Source organism: Astatotilapia calliptera, chromosome 10 (genome assembly GCF_900246225.1).
Source record: "Astatotilapia calliptera chromosome 10, fAstCal1.2, whole genome shotgun sequence".
NCBI lineage: Eukaryota > Metazoa > Chordata > Actinopteri > Cichliformes > Cichlidae > Astatotilapia > Astatotilapia calliptera.
Window position 1 is genome coordinate 10160349 of NC_039311.1, and position 15215 is coordinate 10175563.

A 15215-nucleotide genomic window follows, 5' to 3' on the forward strand; every position below is an offset into this window, starting at 1 on the left:
GCTCTCTTTGAGATTAGCTCAATATGAGCGGATGTCTTTTACCTGATGGGTAAGCTACAGCCTCTATTTGCATTCTATGAGAAAATCTTAAAAAGAGCTTTGCCCGCCCACAGTTGTAGATGGCTCGGCAAGCTGCTTTGCAACCCAACTCCATTCTAGTGTGGAGGTACAGAAGTTTATAAGCATTTAAAAACACGACTTATTTTATATGGTATCGTTTTCTAAGAAAGTGAGACTGAACTGCATGCAACTTGCTTCTGTCTGAATCTTTTATTAATTTGAATAAAAATGAGTTTTACAGGAGAATAAAACCTCGTGTTATTGGTGATGCAATTCCCCCTTTTTTTCTAGAACCAGTACATCAAAATTTCCATTTTCTAAAAATTCAAATAATCTCACTATGCACCATCCATTATCCATTAATTACTAAATTCCACTATCATTCCTGTCAAACTCAGTATTAATTAAAAAGTGTTAGCTATCAAGCCAAACTAACAAATGCTGAAACTAAGGATAATATTTTTTATTTTCATTTTAGTTTTCCAAGTTCACAAAATTGTTTCACTTTTGAAGGCATATCTGTGCAACAATGAGGTCTTGTGGTCCTGAAGGATCTGATCCAGCGTTTAAATGTGCCAGCTGCACTTCTGTCAGTCTGCTTATGGCCACTGAGTGGCTCCACTGGACACTGTGCTTCCCTCAGAGTTGATGCTGAGGGAGGCGAGCACACAGCTCGTTTATTTTTCCCTCCAACACTTTCCTGATACCATCTTGTCAAAGCTACAAGCTGCAGCTGCTCTCGAGTTCAGCAGGAAAGTAATTCAAATGTAGCAATAAGTCAACTAAGTCATACAGTAAAACAATGAAGTCAGTGCCTAAAGTGACCAAAAGAAGTAACGCTACATATTGCTTATACAATGATAATGAACCAAAATAATATAACAGATGTAGACTTGCATGAAACTGTTTGAAAACAGGCGCCACACGCAATGAGAGTGTCATTCTTTCTGTCTCACGGGTATGAGATTGCCAGACCTGTGCACATCACAGTGTCGAGCGTGGACACAGCAGCGGATATCCCGGATCCAAGGACAGGAAGACTGGTCTTCCTCTACCAGCCCTCTCATACACTCACATGCACATGCAAACAACACACACTGTGGCACTGCTAATGGCAAAAACTGGTTGACCCCCGTCACCTTCTCTGTTCCTCATCCCCTCTTTCTATTTTAAACCCACAGATTAAACGCCAAGAGTTCTTTGATCAGTCTCATTCTCTTTGGGTAATTTACAGATCTGCCCCTTGTTAAAAAAGAAATAAACAAAGATGTCTACGGTGAGCTTTTTAAAAAAAAGATAATAAAATTAGACTTCATATCAAAATACTAATTTCACCCTTTGATCTGAGCCCCTCTGGCTTCTTATCAGTCCCATGATAGCCTCTTTCCCCACCTCTAAATTAGCAAGTGTTCCCCCGCTTCCTCGTTTCCTTATGTTTTCTGAAAGAGCAGATCTGTTTTTCATCACAGGGTCAAAGGCCAAACCCCTGTCACTCCCGCACTGGGAAGAAACCTTATGTAAGTCTGTCTGTGCCTTAAACATCTTACTTCAGGCTATATTGCCAAGTGGTTGAATTGAGCTCTCAGTGAAAATGTAAATATAGCAAGTCTTCTGTCAGACTCTCAGTTTGACTTCTCCCAGAATGGGTTCAAATGTATTTATTTTTTCTCTTTTGGCTTGAAAAGCGATACAAAATGAGCTGTTTTGGATTTTGAACAGGACCTTATCGGGACTTGACAGTGAAGAAAAAGCTCAGTGAAGGTGTAAAGTGTTGCAGACTGGGCTGCATATAACTCCTCTAATCCATCCAAATAAACACTCTTCCTCCCTCCCCCTTCCTCTCAGGGGTTATCATATATAAACCCCTCCACTGCACCTCTGCCCAACAAACCTAACATCAGCCTTTAACACAGCCCAGCCTTCTTTCTGTGCATTCGAGGCAACGCAGGATACAGGCTCACTGGCTCGGATCTCAAAACTGGAGTCAGAGTGAAAATCTTAAAAAGGGAAGGAAAAGCATGTCAGGGAAGGAAGCCAGTAGGAAAGCACAATTTGCCACCAGCCTGTAGAGCTTTTTTCTCCCCGCCTCTGTGACATCTCTAAAGTCCAAACTGCTGACAGATTCCTGATTCTTCTTCTTATTATTATTATTATTAGCTTGTATAATTAGCCCTGAGCACAGAAGAAGACTTAGCCGAGAGGTAGAAACTCCACCTTTACTTGGATATACGTTCGAAATCTGGATTTTTAGTCGGAGAAGACGCACATCAGGAGGAAATTCTTGAAATTCTCTTCATCTGCTGGTGCCACTACTGAGCTGCACCGGGGAAGGTCATCAGGTTTATAACGCAAGTAAGTATGACAGGATCCATCCTTTACTTTTGCTTTCCTTTCTTTTTTCTTTTTTTCAAAAATAAACAAAACAGCTCATTTTATTTGAATGTGTACACACTAAATCAGTGCCATTCAGTAGGGTTCATTTTGATCTGGAAGCAAACAGCCTATTTTCTCCAGTGTCTCCAAAAGGCCATCCCAGATCGAAGGAACTGTTAAAATGTTGTGTAAGCCGTTAATATGTTTTTTTAATACTCAAAAAGCCCTTTTAATCTATGTGATAGTTGTTACTCAAGTTGTACTCTTTGACTTCCATATAATGCACAATAATCTAGTTTTAGAAGAGATATTTTTTAATGATCTTAACACCTAACTGGACAGTCGATTGGAGGGTGAGGTTGAAATGCCAAAGTGAAAGATTTCACACTGGTGAATACCAGCAGCTGTCAGTGCAGCACAGATCAGAGGGAAGTAGTGTTAGTGCTCCTCTTTATCGCGTGGAAACACTTGAATGAATTGAAATGTAGGAATTAAAAGCTCACACCCAGCATTTCATGAATAAAATTGTGACATTGTTCTGACACTTCGGTGAGTAGTGGAATTTTTTCAAACTTTTCCAGATGCTCCTGGCTCATTGTTTTGGGAGGGGGTTGGAGGTGGAGTCAGGGAAGTTAATTTCCTTGCACTTACAACTGTGCAGTTATCTCATGGTGACTTTCCATATCTTTCGCCATAATATTTCAGGGACCTATTACATAATATGGTTTAACATTCTGTAACTTTCCATCTTTGTAGCGGTCAGACTGAATCAGAATCAGAGCATGCAGGGAGAGGGAAGGTTTTTAACAGACAATCAAAGACCCAAGATGAGATCGATAACGCCGGGATTAAAACAAAGTCATGCTGATCCAGGTTGTTTTGTGGATTGTCTAGCTGCATGAATGACTCGTGTGTGGTTTTTTTATGCAGAAAAGACCACAAAGAAGATGAGCCTCTCACGGACCGGGACGCTGGAGAAGACAATGTCTGAGCAAGCCCGCTCCGAAGCACGGTTCTCCTCCAGATTGGGGTCAGGGGTCGTGGTGCCGCCTCCTTACTCTCACAGAGGGAGCGAAGCCGCTGACCCCCCTGTGGAGTTGAGGGGCTCTCTGGACTGCTGGGCGTGCTCCGTGCTGGTCACTGCACAGAATATGATCATCGCTCTGATCAATTTCAGTCTGGCCAGCATCTTGTTCGGCATCATTCTCACCCCTGCGCTGACCATGATCATATTCGGCTTTCTCTGCCACTCCACAGTAAATGCATATATATATTTATATAATTATCTTGGATTTAATGAAAGAAAATGCTGTTTTAAAAGATTGAAAGAAAGGGGTTAAAACTAGATTCTGCTGGTAATCACAGTTTATCAAACCAACCACTGGAGTTGCACCTCCTGATGTCGATTTTTAATCAAACTCTTATGTTGGAATGCCAAAGAAAAGAAAGGAATTCCTTTATTTCCGGAGATTTGACGCTGTTTTCTCAGCTGTTTCTGGAGCCTCCCAGAGCTCATTTACTAAGCTGCTCTAGGTCACTGTGAGACTTAGGCCCTCACAAACAGCACACTGCATGCTGACCGTGTTGTACATCACTAGTGTGAGCACCTTAAATACACAAACACTTCTTAGAGTTAGTGCTGATGATGTGCTGCTCATCCCTTCTCCTTCAGGTGCAGCCCCATGGAACATCACTATACTGTTCAGACCTGCTGGACGACACAGCCTGCATAGCCCTGCTGGTGGTGGGCTTTCTGCTGCTCACCCCTCTGCTGGTCTTGGCGCTGGCGGCTTACTGCCGTCTGGCCCGACACCTCCAGCTGGGCCTGTGCTTCATCCCCTACAGCCGGGCTGTGTACAAGAACCTGCCCACCCAACGCAATCAGAAGCAAGGTCCGGGGAGCTGCTTTAGTCAACAGGATGCAATGGAGAGACAGGGGAAGGGTAGCATCTGGGTGTAGATGAGAGGAGTGGAGAGGAGGATTATATATGATTATATTATCAAGTTTCCTGCTTTATAACGAAATCTACTTTTATATGTCCTTTTTCTGTAGCCATTGTAAAAATCCATCACATTTAATCATTCATATTCATTGTTTAAGAGTCACAATTGCGTTTTGAATACAGTTTCAATGTATTTAATTTCTTTTCTTTTCTTTTATACAGTAAAGTTATTTTTAAAAAAAATAAAGTGTCACTCAGCTTTTTTTTTTTTTTTACACAAAAGAAAACCTGCCCTGATAGCTCAGTTAACTCAGTGACATATACTTTTGGCCAGATGCAGGAAAAACTCATGACACGAGCTACATAAAATATAGCATGGGCCAGATGTGGCTCAAAGGGTATGACCTGAGACTGACTTAGGATACGGCACGTGTCTGGGGTCATAAGGTAGACCCGTGGCTTAGTTGAGGCAGCTAGACTGCATCTCAGCCTCATTAGTCAAAGCCAAAGGTAGCCCAAAGAAAATTACAAATGTGGGCCAAATGCTGAACATGGTGAAGGAGGACATGCAGAGTGTTGGTGCGGCAGAAGAGGATGCTAGGGATGAAACTGAAGATAAAATTGAAGAATGAGGAGAAGACTGGGTAGTAGATCTAATGGACAAACTGCCATCAACAACCCACATAACAAGCTGCTGGAAAGCAAAGAGGGCATATGGGGATGTCAGCTTTTTCACAGGTGAGTCTGTTACACTGGACTTCTCACTTAGACATAAAAAGCCACATCCCTGCTGTGTGACTGATGGTAGGAGTACTCTGTTATTTTTCTTTCTGTTATTTCTACAACTTGTGATGCCCTGGTATAGCCGTGTGAAACACATTTATACTAATAAACTTCAGTAATAATTAAAAAAGCAAGGTTTACAATTATAATTCCGTACTAAAAGTACAGAACATTTTTTGGTTGCACTCTAGTTATATGAGGTCAGAACAGGAATTTGTAGAAACCTTTTTGAAAAACGTGACATCTTGATTTAGACTCTTTGACCAAAGACTTTAGACTTTATCACCTCTTGAGATTTTTAATAGGAACCACGGATCTCAAATATAAGGTCAGTCTGCCAGACCCTGGCCCTAGAAGTATTCAGTGGTTCAGATGGTTTTGCAAGCTACAAAAACGGCAGAGAAAAAGTGAGCAATTCCATTTCCTTTGTTAATAAAATTGAGGAATTTCTTGATATATCTTTCGAAAATTGACTTTGTCATTCCTGGCTTCAGAATCTTCGAATAAAAAAATATTGAAAAAAAAATGAAGGTAAACTGGTCTCTGTGTTTATGAATGACAATACATTTTCTTCATCTAGAGCCATGATTATCCGATTCATAATGTGCAGGTTGCTCTTACTTTTTAAATCCACAAGGTGGAGTCAGAGACATCATTCTAATATTAAGTGTCACAGTTGATACACACACACAAAGTAGCCAGTCAGATAAAATGAAAGAGATATAAAACCTTTATTCAGTTATAAATTACAAACATAAGGTTTGGCAGAGTTTTGAATAAGACATTACAATTGCCTTCCTTTTAATTATTTTGCGGTACAACACTGAAGTTATGTATTCCTGTATAACATATATATAGTGCTTTGAAAGAGCTGCATTTCACATTAAAATGTCTAGATTTGTGTTTCCATTTTCTGGTCTGGACGGGTATTTGAGGTTAACAGGGTTGTTGGCTGATATTCATTAACAATTTGTGGTGTGGGGCTTTGTAGAGAGCTGTGAATGCACCGGGTTCCAGGGTACCTTGTCCCTGTTCATTCACCTGACCCATGATGATGTAGTTGACACCTGTGAGAATGAAAAAAAAACGAAACCCAAAAAACCCCCACAAACATTAAGATTAAATGAGGTTATGTTTGTTGAGTTAAAGACGATACTGCTGATCTCCGGCACCTGGATAATACGAATTAAAAAATAAGCAACAACCCACCTTTGCGGAACAGCGGGCACTTCTTGCACTGCGACATCAGCTTAACTGACATGGTCTCTCCAACTTGTGTTATGGTTAGCCGGCCTGCTTTGTAGGCCTTGATGAGGGACACAGTAATCTGAATAGCACCTCGGGGCCTCGGGGCCACAGAGGTCACCTTCCCGGTTAATACTGGAAAAAAGGTGGGGTCAGTCAGAACGCAACATCTGATTGATAATGCATGTGTGTGTATATATGTCAACAGCAGGAAACTTACCAAATTCACTGGCACAGAAACTAGTCTTGATTGTTCCATTTCTTTTACAGGCTTTGGCACAGAGTGGATTTTGAGGCACTAATAAGAAAATAGTGAAAAAGAAATAATATGTTTTTAGTGATACTAGTTGTTAACTTTTTTATTTTTATTTTGTACATTTACCTACCAGGCCTCTTTCCATTTGGCTTTGCATTACGGTCTCTAGTGGGCTTGACTGGTTTGGGGCTCGGAGTGGACCTAGGGACAGGAGCTGGCACATATTTGGTGGTTGTTTCTATCGGGGTAGAAGGATGTGCAGGTTTGACAGAAGGTACTGGAGGACTGTATCTTGTAGTCTGTCCTGAGTTGACTGTTGGTATCTGAGAACCACGTGCGATGCTGGTAAAGTGGGCGAGGAACCCATCAGACGTCACACTGAGGTCTGACACAAACTGGACCAGTAGCACATTTCCGCTGGTAACAATAGGTCTAGGAACGAGACAGGAAAAAGGATGAGGTGTAAAATTAGAAATGGCTATTTTAAAACGACTTTAAAGGCTTCAGAAATTTCTGTCACTCACTCTGGGACCTGATCGCCACAGTATTTTCCAATCAGACGTGAGTCATCCCTCTCTCCGCCATTAAAGAATGCCACATAGTCAAAGCGACAATAAGCGTCATCCTCCAAGGCAAACTTATCAAAATTCACGTGGATCACCTGGTATCCAAAGAGACACAAGTATAAAGATTCAATTAATCAAAGTAAGGAACTTTGGACTATACAGTGGCTGCACACTGCGAGTCAGCTTGCCACTGACCATATTGGGCTCCACAGTGATCAGCCAGGAGCAGCTTGTTCCTGGTTCGTATTTTTTGTCGGGCCAGTTGGGTGTCTTGATCTCTCCCTGGGCTTTTGTCATCCTCCCCCCACAGAACTGTTCGTCTGAAACAAGCCGTAAACACTCCATTAGGGTGCTAAATGAAGAGACTTGTAAATTTTTCTTAAAGCTGTCTGCACCATTAATATCAAATAAGACATTTCACATTTATAACAAAGATATAAATTTCAACATTTTGAGCTGTTATTAATAATCTAGCCTGTTGGCTGGAACACTTTTTAAAACACATTGTGCAAGCTCAGGGGTGTAGCATCATACTTTGGCCTCTATTCCGGCCCCCCTTCTACTATTATTACACAATTTCTGATGAGCCCCCAGGGTACTGCTGGAGGTCGCTGGTGCAGCATGACTCAGGGTCACATTTGAAGCATATTATTGAAGCTTAATTATAAGCTCTTCCAAACAAAAAAGAAAAGTCTGAAGACTAATCTCAGGCTTGATACTCAACATCTATCTGCTGAATCCAGACTGTCGATGGTTCTGCCTCCTGTTACTTTTAATGATATGTTTCAGATCATTTGCCAGAGGTTACTTTAATTACCAGTAATAATTTGCTATTGAAGGTTTTAATGCAAAGAAATTCACTACTTATTATTCTGCTCCCTTACAACAGTACTGTGAAAGCTGGATGAGGTGGGAAACTTCCTGTTTTCTTTAACACTGTAAACACTTCATTCCTAAACTATGAAAGCTGCACTTGCCAATCGTTTTAAAGAATATAGTCATTTTTAATAGTTTAAATCCAAAACAGGCTTAATCTGGGATTTATAAAAATTTTAGGAGTCATAAATGTTGTTAAACTAATGTGTATTGAGAACCTCTGCAGTGCTTTCAAATGTTTTATTATTATTATTGTTATTATTACTTTGGTTTTAGGTTTGCCACCACTTAAAGCTGAGCAGGCAAGAGGCCAAGAAGAAGAGGAGATTAACTATTTAATTAAGCTTAACTTTAATTTAAGGCAAAATTACCTCATTAGAAATTGTGGTCATGGATACGAAGTCCAAAAATATATGCTACATTCAGGCACTGGGATTATTTGGGAATGCATACATGGCATTATAATGAAAAACACAAAAACAAAACAGCTTCATCATGTGACCACATACCAGATACGTAGGGTTTGACTGCACTGAAATAGGCCAGAAATCCTCGACTCTGCGTCTCGTCATCAGTCACCATCTCCAGCATCATCATGTTTGTGGTTGAAATGAGCGCTCCAGGTCGGAAAGTTCCACAAAAGCGACCCAGTTTTTGCACCAAGTTGGAATGTCCATTGTAAACATCCAGATAGTCGTAGCGGCATTGTGAGTCAGCCTCGAGGTCAAAAATGCGAAAGGAGAGCGTTATCACGTTTCCCTCTGGGACCTGGAAAGCATCGAGATCACATGAGTCAGACACAGAAAGCTTGGAAAAGCTGGAGAACTCAGGCTTGGGGAAGGGAGAGTGACTCACAGTGATGCGCCAGGCACATTTGCTGTTTGGTTTGTAGAAGCTTGGGAACCCTTCACTTCCAACAAAGCCTGATTCAGCAACCATGTCTCCTCCGCAGTAGAACACAGGCCTGTGGTAAAGGAGTCAGTGAGAAATGGGAATCTCAAGCAGAGTCCTAAAAGGACTAACATCCTCTAGTTGTCTCTCTAAATGAACTCTTGGCTGTTGTGGTTGTTGTTGTGGGAATTTACTGGAAGAAATTAGTGTAAGAAGATGGAAATTTTCATTATATGATGATTTAATCGCAGGGTGCAGATGTTGCTACATGTATTCTTGCAATGTTTTTCTTAATTAAAGTCTGCTGCTTAATTGACACTAAAACAGGGAAAGAATGAAAAAAACAACAATAATCACACTTCAATCAAGTTGGAGTCAGCACTTGAGCTCTGTAACAGGATCATAATTAAGTTAAGATGACTTCTTTTGACAGACCCTTGTTTACTCTATATCAGTCATTTATAAAGCCTATAAATCGATTTATAGTCTTAGGTTGGCTGTACCTCAGGAAATAGAGCCAGAGACTGTATATAAAACATGGCTGTGGCTTTCTGCTCTTAAGACAGAAGCCAGCGCAGAAGTACTTTGCATTCTTTTTAAAGTCCAGCAAGAGGAAAATCTTGTGATTGCAAAAAGACTTCTGATTAAATGGTTATACGTGTGGGTTTACATAGCGATTTTCTTTTGTCAATTATCGTCCCCATAGGAATCTGAACTTTTGATTGATTGAAGTCATTAGCCTTTTGCTAATGTTGAAGCTTCACAGCTGGACTTCCATTACCAATAGGAGACGCCAAGGTCCACTAATCTAAAGGTTGGTGGTTTCATTCGCAGATCTTATAGCCACATGTTGAATAGCATTTTAGTAAGATAAATTGCTCCCAAATTACCTGTCATTATTTGTGTGTTTTAAATAGACTTGTACCTATAGTTTGCTTTTCTATTCAATTTGAGCACTCAAAGGGCTTTCTTATACAAGCCTCATCTACCCAGTCACACAACTGCCTTTTTCTTAGTCCATTTATACAGTAAAAGATTTTCAAACTTAACAGAGTTTGAACTAACCAGCCATGGTTTGAGTTTGGGCTAGCATAACTAATGTAAACTGGTTATCATGTTTGTGTCTTTTGATCCCCAATGTGTTCCTTGGACAAAACAACACTTTACATGAACAAGAAAGAGGTGGGTATTTCCTTCTTCTTGCTAGTTAACATTATCTGTTATCTTTGGTGTTGGAAACTATCTAAGTTGTTGTAACTAGTTTACCCACGAGGTAAGATTTGTAATGCTTGTTAAATAGAGATGTTCTTGCATTTGTGCAATGTGCGTATTTACATCAAATAACTGTTTGACTCAGACTGACTTTGATATTGTGTGCAGCTAACAGAGGCTAACTAGCTAAATTTAATAGGGGTTAGAGACAATACCATCACAGTGGTTGCACATATTAATTTTTAATTTGTATTTTTTTAAACTTGAGTGCTTTGGTAGTCCATAACTATGTAGTGACTAGTCAGTAGCTTGAAGTAAAGAGTTGAATAATTGTAGGCCAGTGAAAAGTACTGGGGATTTTACAGCTGACGCTCAGGTTTTGGACACTTTGTCAAAATGTACTTTCCAGGAAGAAAAATGTCCTATTTTGGCAAGGATACATTTGTAAAACTAGGAGCCACTGAAAAAATGTCAGTTATTATGAAGTCATTTCTGTTAAGGGATATTTTACAGTTAGTGGTGTAGAGAGTTTTGGAGAGTTCAAGTTTTTAAGAAATATAAAACATCTTTCAATCATGCCTCATTTTAGAGGAAGTAAACAAATTGTAAGGAGGCAAAAACAGCAACGTGGACAACCAAAATTAGAAAACTAAAATTAGATTGAAACATAACGTTGTTGTTTTCCCAGACTAGGGCTCAGACAGCAGAACCCCAGCAAAGTCAGACAGCTGCTGATTACAGCCTAAATGCACAGAATCAGAGCCAAGTTTCTCTGATTCAACCCCACAGGCAGAGCTGAAAGCATTAACATCTGTGGCACCTCAGCCTTTGCAAACTCAGTGCGCCACACATCATGAGCCCAAAACCAACTGGACAGCTCTGTGCCCAATTAAACAGTCAGCTGGAAAGAATGTACAGAAGCAGGACTGAATTAAAATGTCATAGTAAAGATCATTTCAAAGAGCCTTTTTATCCTGGTTGATATTTGTTAAAATAAACAAAAGTATCTTCACCTCACATATCTGCATATGAGGATCAGAGTGAATTTCAAGAAGAACCTTTCTTTTGCAGGTTCTCGATCACAAATGGTTTAAAATGCAACCTCACCTGGTGAAATTTGTCTGTTGGGCCTTTGTCCATCCCAAACTCAGAGACAAGACCAAGGAGAGACCCCAGATATGGCTCATTGGCTTCATGATGCTGCGTACAAAAAGCAAACCAGACTATTTGCAGAAAAGGAAGATGGTAACAGGAGGCAAGAGGTGAAAGACAGAGGAGGAGGAAGTGGAGGAGAAGGAGGAGGAGGAGGCTCGGAATGGGCGGAGAGAATGAATGAGTAGGGGGGCAAGAATGGACGAAGAGATGGACAATAAGGATGAAAGGGCTAAAGTTGCAAAAAATAACCATGAGGGGGGGGATGACGTGAGTGGCGAGGGACGGAGGAGAAGGCTTTAATTTGAGCCAGATGTTTCTTCCAGAGTAAGTCTGGTCTCAGTCTCAGTGAGCATCTAGGAAGGAGGAGCAAAGGGCTCCAGTATCAGAAGTCTGGAAAGTTTTGTTTCTGGATGTTTCTGGACCTTTAAATGCCTAAAAGTTCAGGAAAAATGAACTCCAGCTTGCGTCTGACTCCTGATTACAGAGAGGGCACAGGTAGAGGCAAAGCCTGAGGCTGTATGGGCTGTACGTGCACAGGAAGGCCCGTAAATCTTTACATTCCACAGCATGATGTGAGACCTTTAATTTGCAAAACAGAATGTTTTTCTTTAAAAAAAATAGCCTTAGTTGAATGAAAAATACATGTGGGAGTCAAAATAAGCTCTAATAGGAATGATAATAAACCTGATGCTCTTATTTCCCTAAGCCCCAGGAGCTCCTTTGGCTCCATTGACTCAAGGACTGTTTATTTGCCACCAAGGCAAGAATAACACTTGAGAGGAGGGAGTATCCTTTCTCTGTTGAGATTCAGTAATGAGCCAACTCTTTCGCCTGCGTTATTGAGGCCTGTGGAGGGTACGCTGATGTAAAATGATAAATTTTTATGGACTACAAAGGTGGACATCTTGATCAAACTGTGAGGGAAAAGGTCCAGACAGTCTGTAAAATCACAAAGATATTTCCACAAAGAAGTTTTTTTTCTTTTCCCTTCTTTCTTTTTTTATGTTTAGTAAGATTTTATAGTTCAGATCTCATTGTGGCGTTCCAGATTGCTTGAAAGAGGTTTTGTGCCACATGCTTTCCAAACTTTTGACAGATTTGGTGCTTGTCTGTTTTGCAGTTAGAGAAATGAGCATTCCCCAGTTGTGCTGTGTTGTGTTTGTGTTTAACCCCAAAGACTCTGATAAGAGTCAGCGGGGGAAGGAATGCAAAGGCGCACGGGAGTCTGCTGGTGGTGGTGGTGGTGGTGGGTGTGGTGGGGGGGGGGGGGGTGGAGTGTACGACGTCTGCACAACCATGCAGCCGCTGCCAATATGTGTGGGAGTAACAGTGACCTTTAAGCCGTAATCCGAGGCAAGAGTGTAGGTTTCTGCTGTAACTCCTGAAAGAGTCCTCCAAGCTGGCCCCACATTCCTGCTGGGGAGTCAAGAGGGAACAGCAGCGGGGGAGGAGATGACTTGTAGTGAACGGATGGCTGAGGCAAAAGAGGAGGGGTGCGCTGACTGAGAAAAATGGAAAACAAACTTAAAACAGTTTGACAGCGAGACAGTCCCAGAAAAGTGAAAAGTTGTTTTTGGTACGCACCCTGGAGTTAGGTCACGTCCATGCCTCCTCCCTGAGCCAGCACATTACTGTTATTACATCCACACATTTCCTTTTGCAAGCTGTTAATCTCTCTCCCTCTCTTTTTAAACTCTGAAACACAATTTAACGTGACACTGCGCTTCAGAGGTGAGGGAAAAAAAACCAAAACCAGAATGCGTGCAGTTGTGTGAATCCATCTGTAAAGGTGATGGATCCAAACTGATGATTTTAAAGCAACTGTGGAGCCATCTGTTCTGTTTAAATATGGTTCCTCACAAATTCACTCCACACATTTTTTTTTTAAAAAAGAAGAAAAAAAACATTCCTCAAATCATGTGGTGCGTTGCAGTAAGGACCAACTCTCATAGGATCTCAGTGATAACTAGATGGAAGCACATGCAGAGGTGACTTGGAATGACTGTGTCCTGCTTTGTCTGAGTTTGTCACTTTTCAGGAGGGAAGTCGTTGAGACATAATAGCCTTTTTCCTGGATGCACTTCATTGTGCGTTTTATGGGGAAAATAAGATATTCCAGTGAATGAGCCAAAAAGCTCACAGCAATAACAGGATGTCTCACTAAAGTCAGATCTAACGGCAACTCAAATGTCACACCTAATACTTGACTTCCCTCACATTTTATGGTAGCTGCTCAGGAGACATCATTATTTGCCAGTAAGTCCGAGTCATGGTAATGACAGTATTCAGCTAGAAAGTTAATTCCTTTCACATGCATGCTTTTTCCCTTATGCTGCAGTGGCAGACATGTGGTTTACAGAAATAAAAAGCACAAGTTAGACAGATTAGAAAATAGCTAACTATATCCATCTGTAGAAATGAGTTCAAATAATAAACACCATCAAAACAAAAACAAGACGCTTGCATGAGGAAACATCTGAAAAGAAAACTCTAAGTGCGCAAATAGAGCAGTGGTTACCCTCACAGATTTCGATGTAGCTGGTTGCATGCAGAGGTGATATAAACGAAGTGTTGCAAGCCAGCATCTATGCTTTTGCATGCTGGCAAGTAGTTTAGTGTGAGTAATTTCAGTCTGTAGTGTACGTGAAGTAATGTTGTAGAGGACAGGGCGACACCCAGCGGTGAAAAGTGAAGCTACATCTTGGGTGCAGTGTTATTATCGCCGCCCTCACAAATAGATGGTGAAGTCGTGTAACAACAATGGTCTATCCCCCCTCTTTCTGTTTCATCATCTTCGGAGTGATAGCAGCTCATTTTCTGTTTCTTCGTCCAAGTTGTTCCATTTGAAGCGTGTGCAGTCGTTCATTTAGCCACTCTGTCAGAAAGCCTGTTTTGCGCTGACGAAGCAATTGGAAAGAGTCAGCGCCATGATATAAAATGTGCAAAATGAAGCTTTGCTTTTATGTGCTTAATTTAGAGCTAGCGCTTGCTGGAGAGCTTTCTTCTTCTTCTTTTATTACATATGTGGGCTAGGAAATTCATATGAACCGATAGCAAGAAATATGACCGCTTTAGCTACTCTTCAAAATAAAAGCCACCGGAAACGACGATGATAACGTTTTGGTTTTTTGATTGAGCATTTATTAGAATTAAGTAGAAAATTCGAGAATAAAGGTAAAATACTGCTTGATCTTGGAATAAAATTGTCGGCAATAAGATAAAATTGTTAATTTTCGATACTTACTTGGTTACCAGATGCTAAAAGAGAAATTATCTATCTGTTACCTGACACAAAAAGTAGTACATTCTCACAAATTGTGGCTTTACTATTAAAATTTCTATTTATGTTCTCAAAATTTCAACTTTAATATGATCCTAATACTCCTTCATAGGTTTCCCTGGTTCCAAAACCCTAATTAGATATTGGCAGGTTGTTAGAAGTTTTTAGAGAGCAACCCCCCCCCAAATCCCATTCTGTGATGTACATGAGTGTCTCAGCCACACCTGACAGTTTGTATTTTTGCCCTCTGGTTTCAAGAGACTTACTTTTCTGATACAGAATTTAGTGTGCGTAATTACTATGGAGGCGTAAGTTTTGTGCCTACTTTATTAGTCTAACTACAGTGAACGAGCTACATTATAGTTTAGCTCATTTATATGCTCATGCAACTGGTTGTGCATGCTGTTTAGTTTTCAGTGATGCGAGAGTCTTAATGTGAGTTTAAGGAGTTAAAAAGAGACTATAAACCAGACTGAATGGATGCAGAGGTGCACATTTTTCTGACTTCAGGTCTTAACATAGTCTTTTTTGGCACTCTTGCATATACTAAGGATCAATTAAGGATATCATTTGCA

At 40.7% G+C, this 15215-nt stretch overlaps 2 protein-coding genes across 2 annotated transcripts; one reads left to right on the top strand and one right to left on the bottom strand.

Annotated features, from left to right (window-relative positions):
* Positions 1–1937: 1937 nt before the first annotated feature.
* Positions 1938–4560, top strand: tmem88a (transmembrane protein 88 a). Its single transcript, XM_026182322.1, has 3 exons — positions 1938–2412; positions 3364–3689; positions 4106–4560. Exons 2-3 carry the CDS (start codon positions 3381–3383, stop codon positions 4391–4393), a joined length of 597 nt encoding a protein of 198 aa, XP_026038107.1. The 5' UTR covers positions 1938–2412; positions 3364–3380; the 3' UTR covers positions 4394–4560.
* A 1306-nt stretch (positions 4561–5866) lies between these two features.
* On the bottom strand, positions 5867–11478 carry pcolcea (procollagen C-endopeptidase enhancer a). Its single transcript, XM_026181890.1, has 9 exons — positions 11313–11478; positions 8958–9066; positions 8612–8870; positions 7422–7546; positions 7185–7321; positions 6791–7092; positions 6625–6702; positions 6369–6539; positions 5867–6226 (listed from the first exon to the last, which is right to left on the bottom strand). Exons 1-9 carry the CDS (start codon positions 11399–11401, stop codon positions 6096–6098), a joined length of 1401 nt encoding a protein of 466 aa, XP_026037675.1. The 5' UTR covers positions 11402–11478; the 3' UTR covers positions 5867–6095.
* Between the last annotated feature and the right edge of the window lie 3737 nt (positions 11479–15215).

Excerpts from the sequence above, each read along its gene's own strand:
- tmem88a (XM_026182322.1), top strand. The coding sequence starts at position 3,381 with ATGAGCCTCTCACGGACCGGGACGCTGGAGAAGACAATGTCTGAGCAA. Across the intron at positions 3,690-4,105 it reads GCTTTCTCTGCCACTCCACA|GTGCAGCCCCATGGAACATC; the intron begins GTAAATGCATAT and ends CTTCTCCTTCAG.
- pcolcea (XM_026181890.1), bottom strand. The coding sequence starts at position 11,401 with ATGAAGCCAATGAGCCATATCTGGGGTCTCTCCTTGGTCTTGTCTCTG. Across the intron at positions 7,547-8,611 it reads AGTCAAACCCTACGTATCTG|ACGAACAGTTCTGTGGGGGG; the intron begins GTATGTGGTCAC and ends GGCTTGTTTCAG. Across the intron at positions 7,093-7,184 it reads TGTGGCGATCAGGTCCCAGA|ACCTATTGTTACCAGCGGAA; the intron begins GTGAGTGACAGA and ends TCTCGTTCCTAG.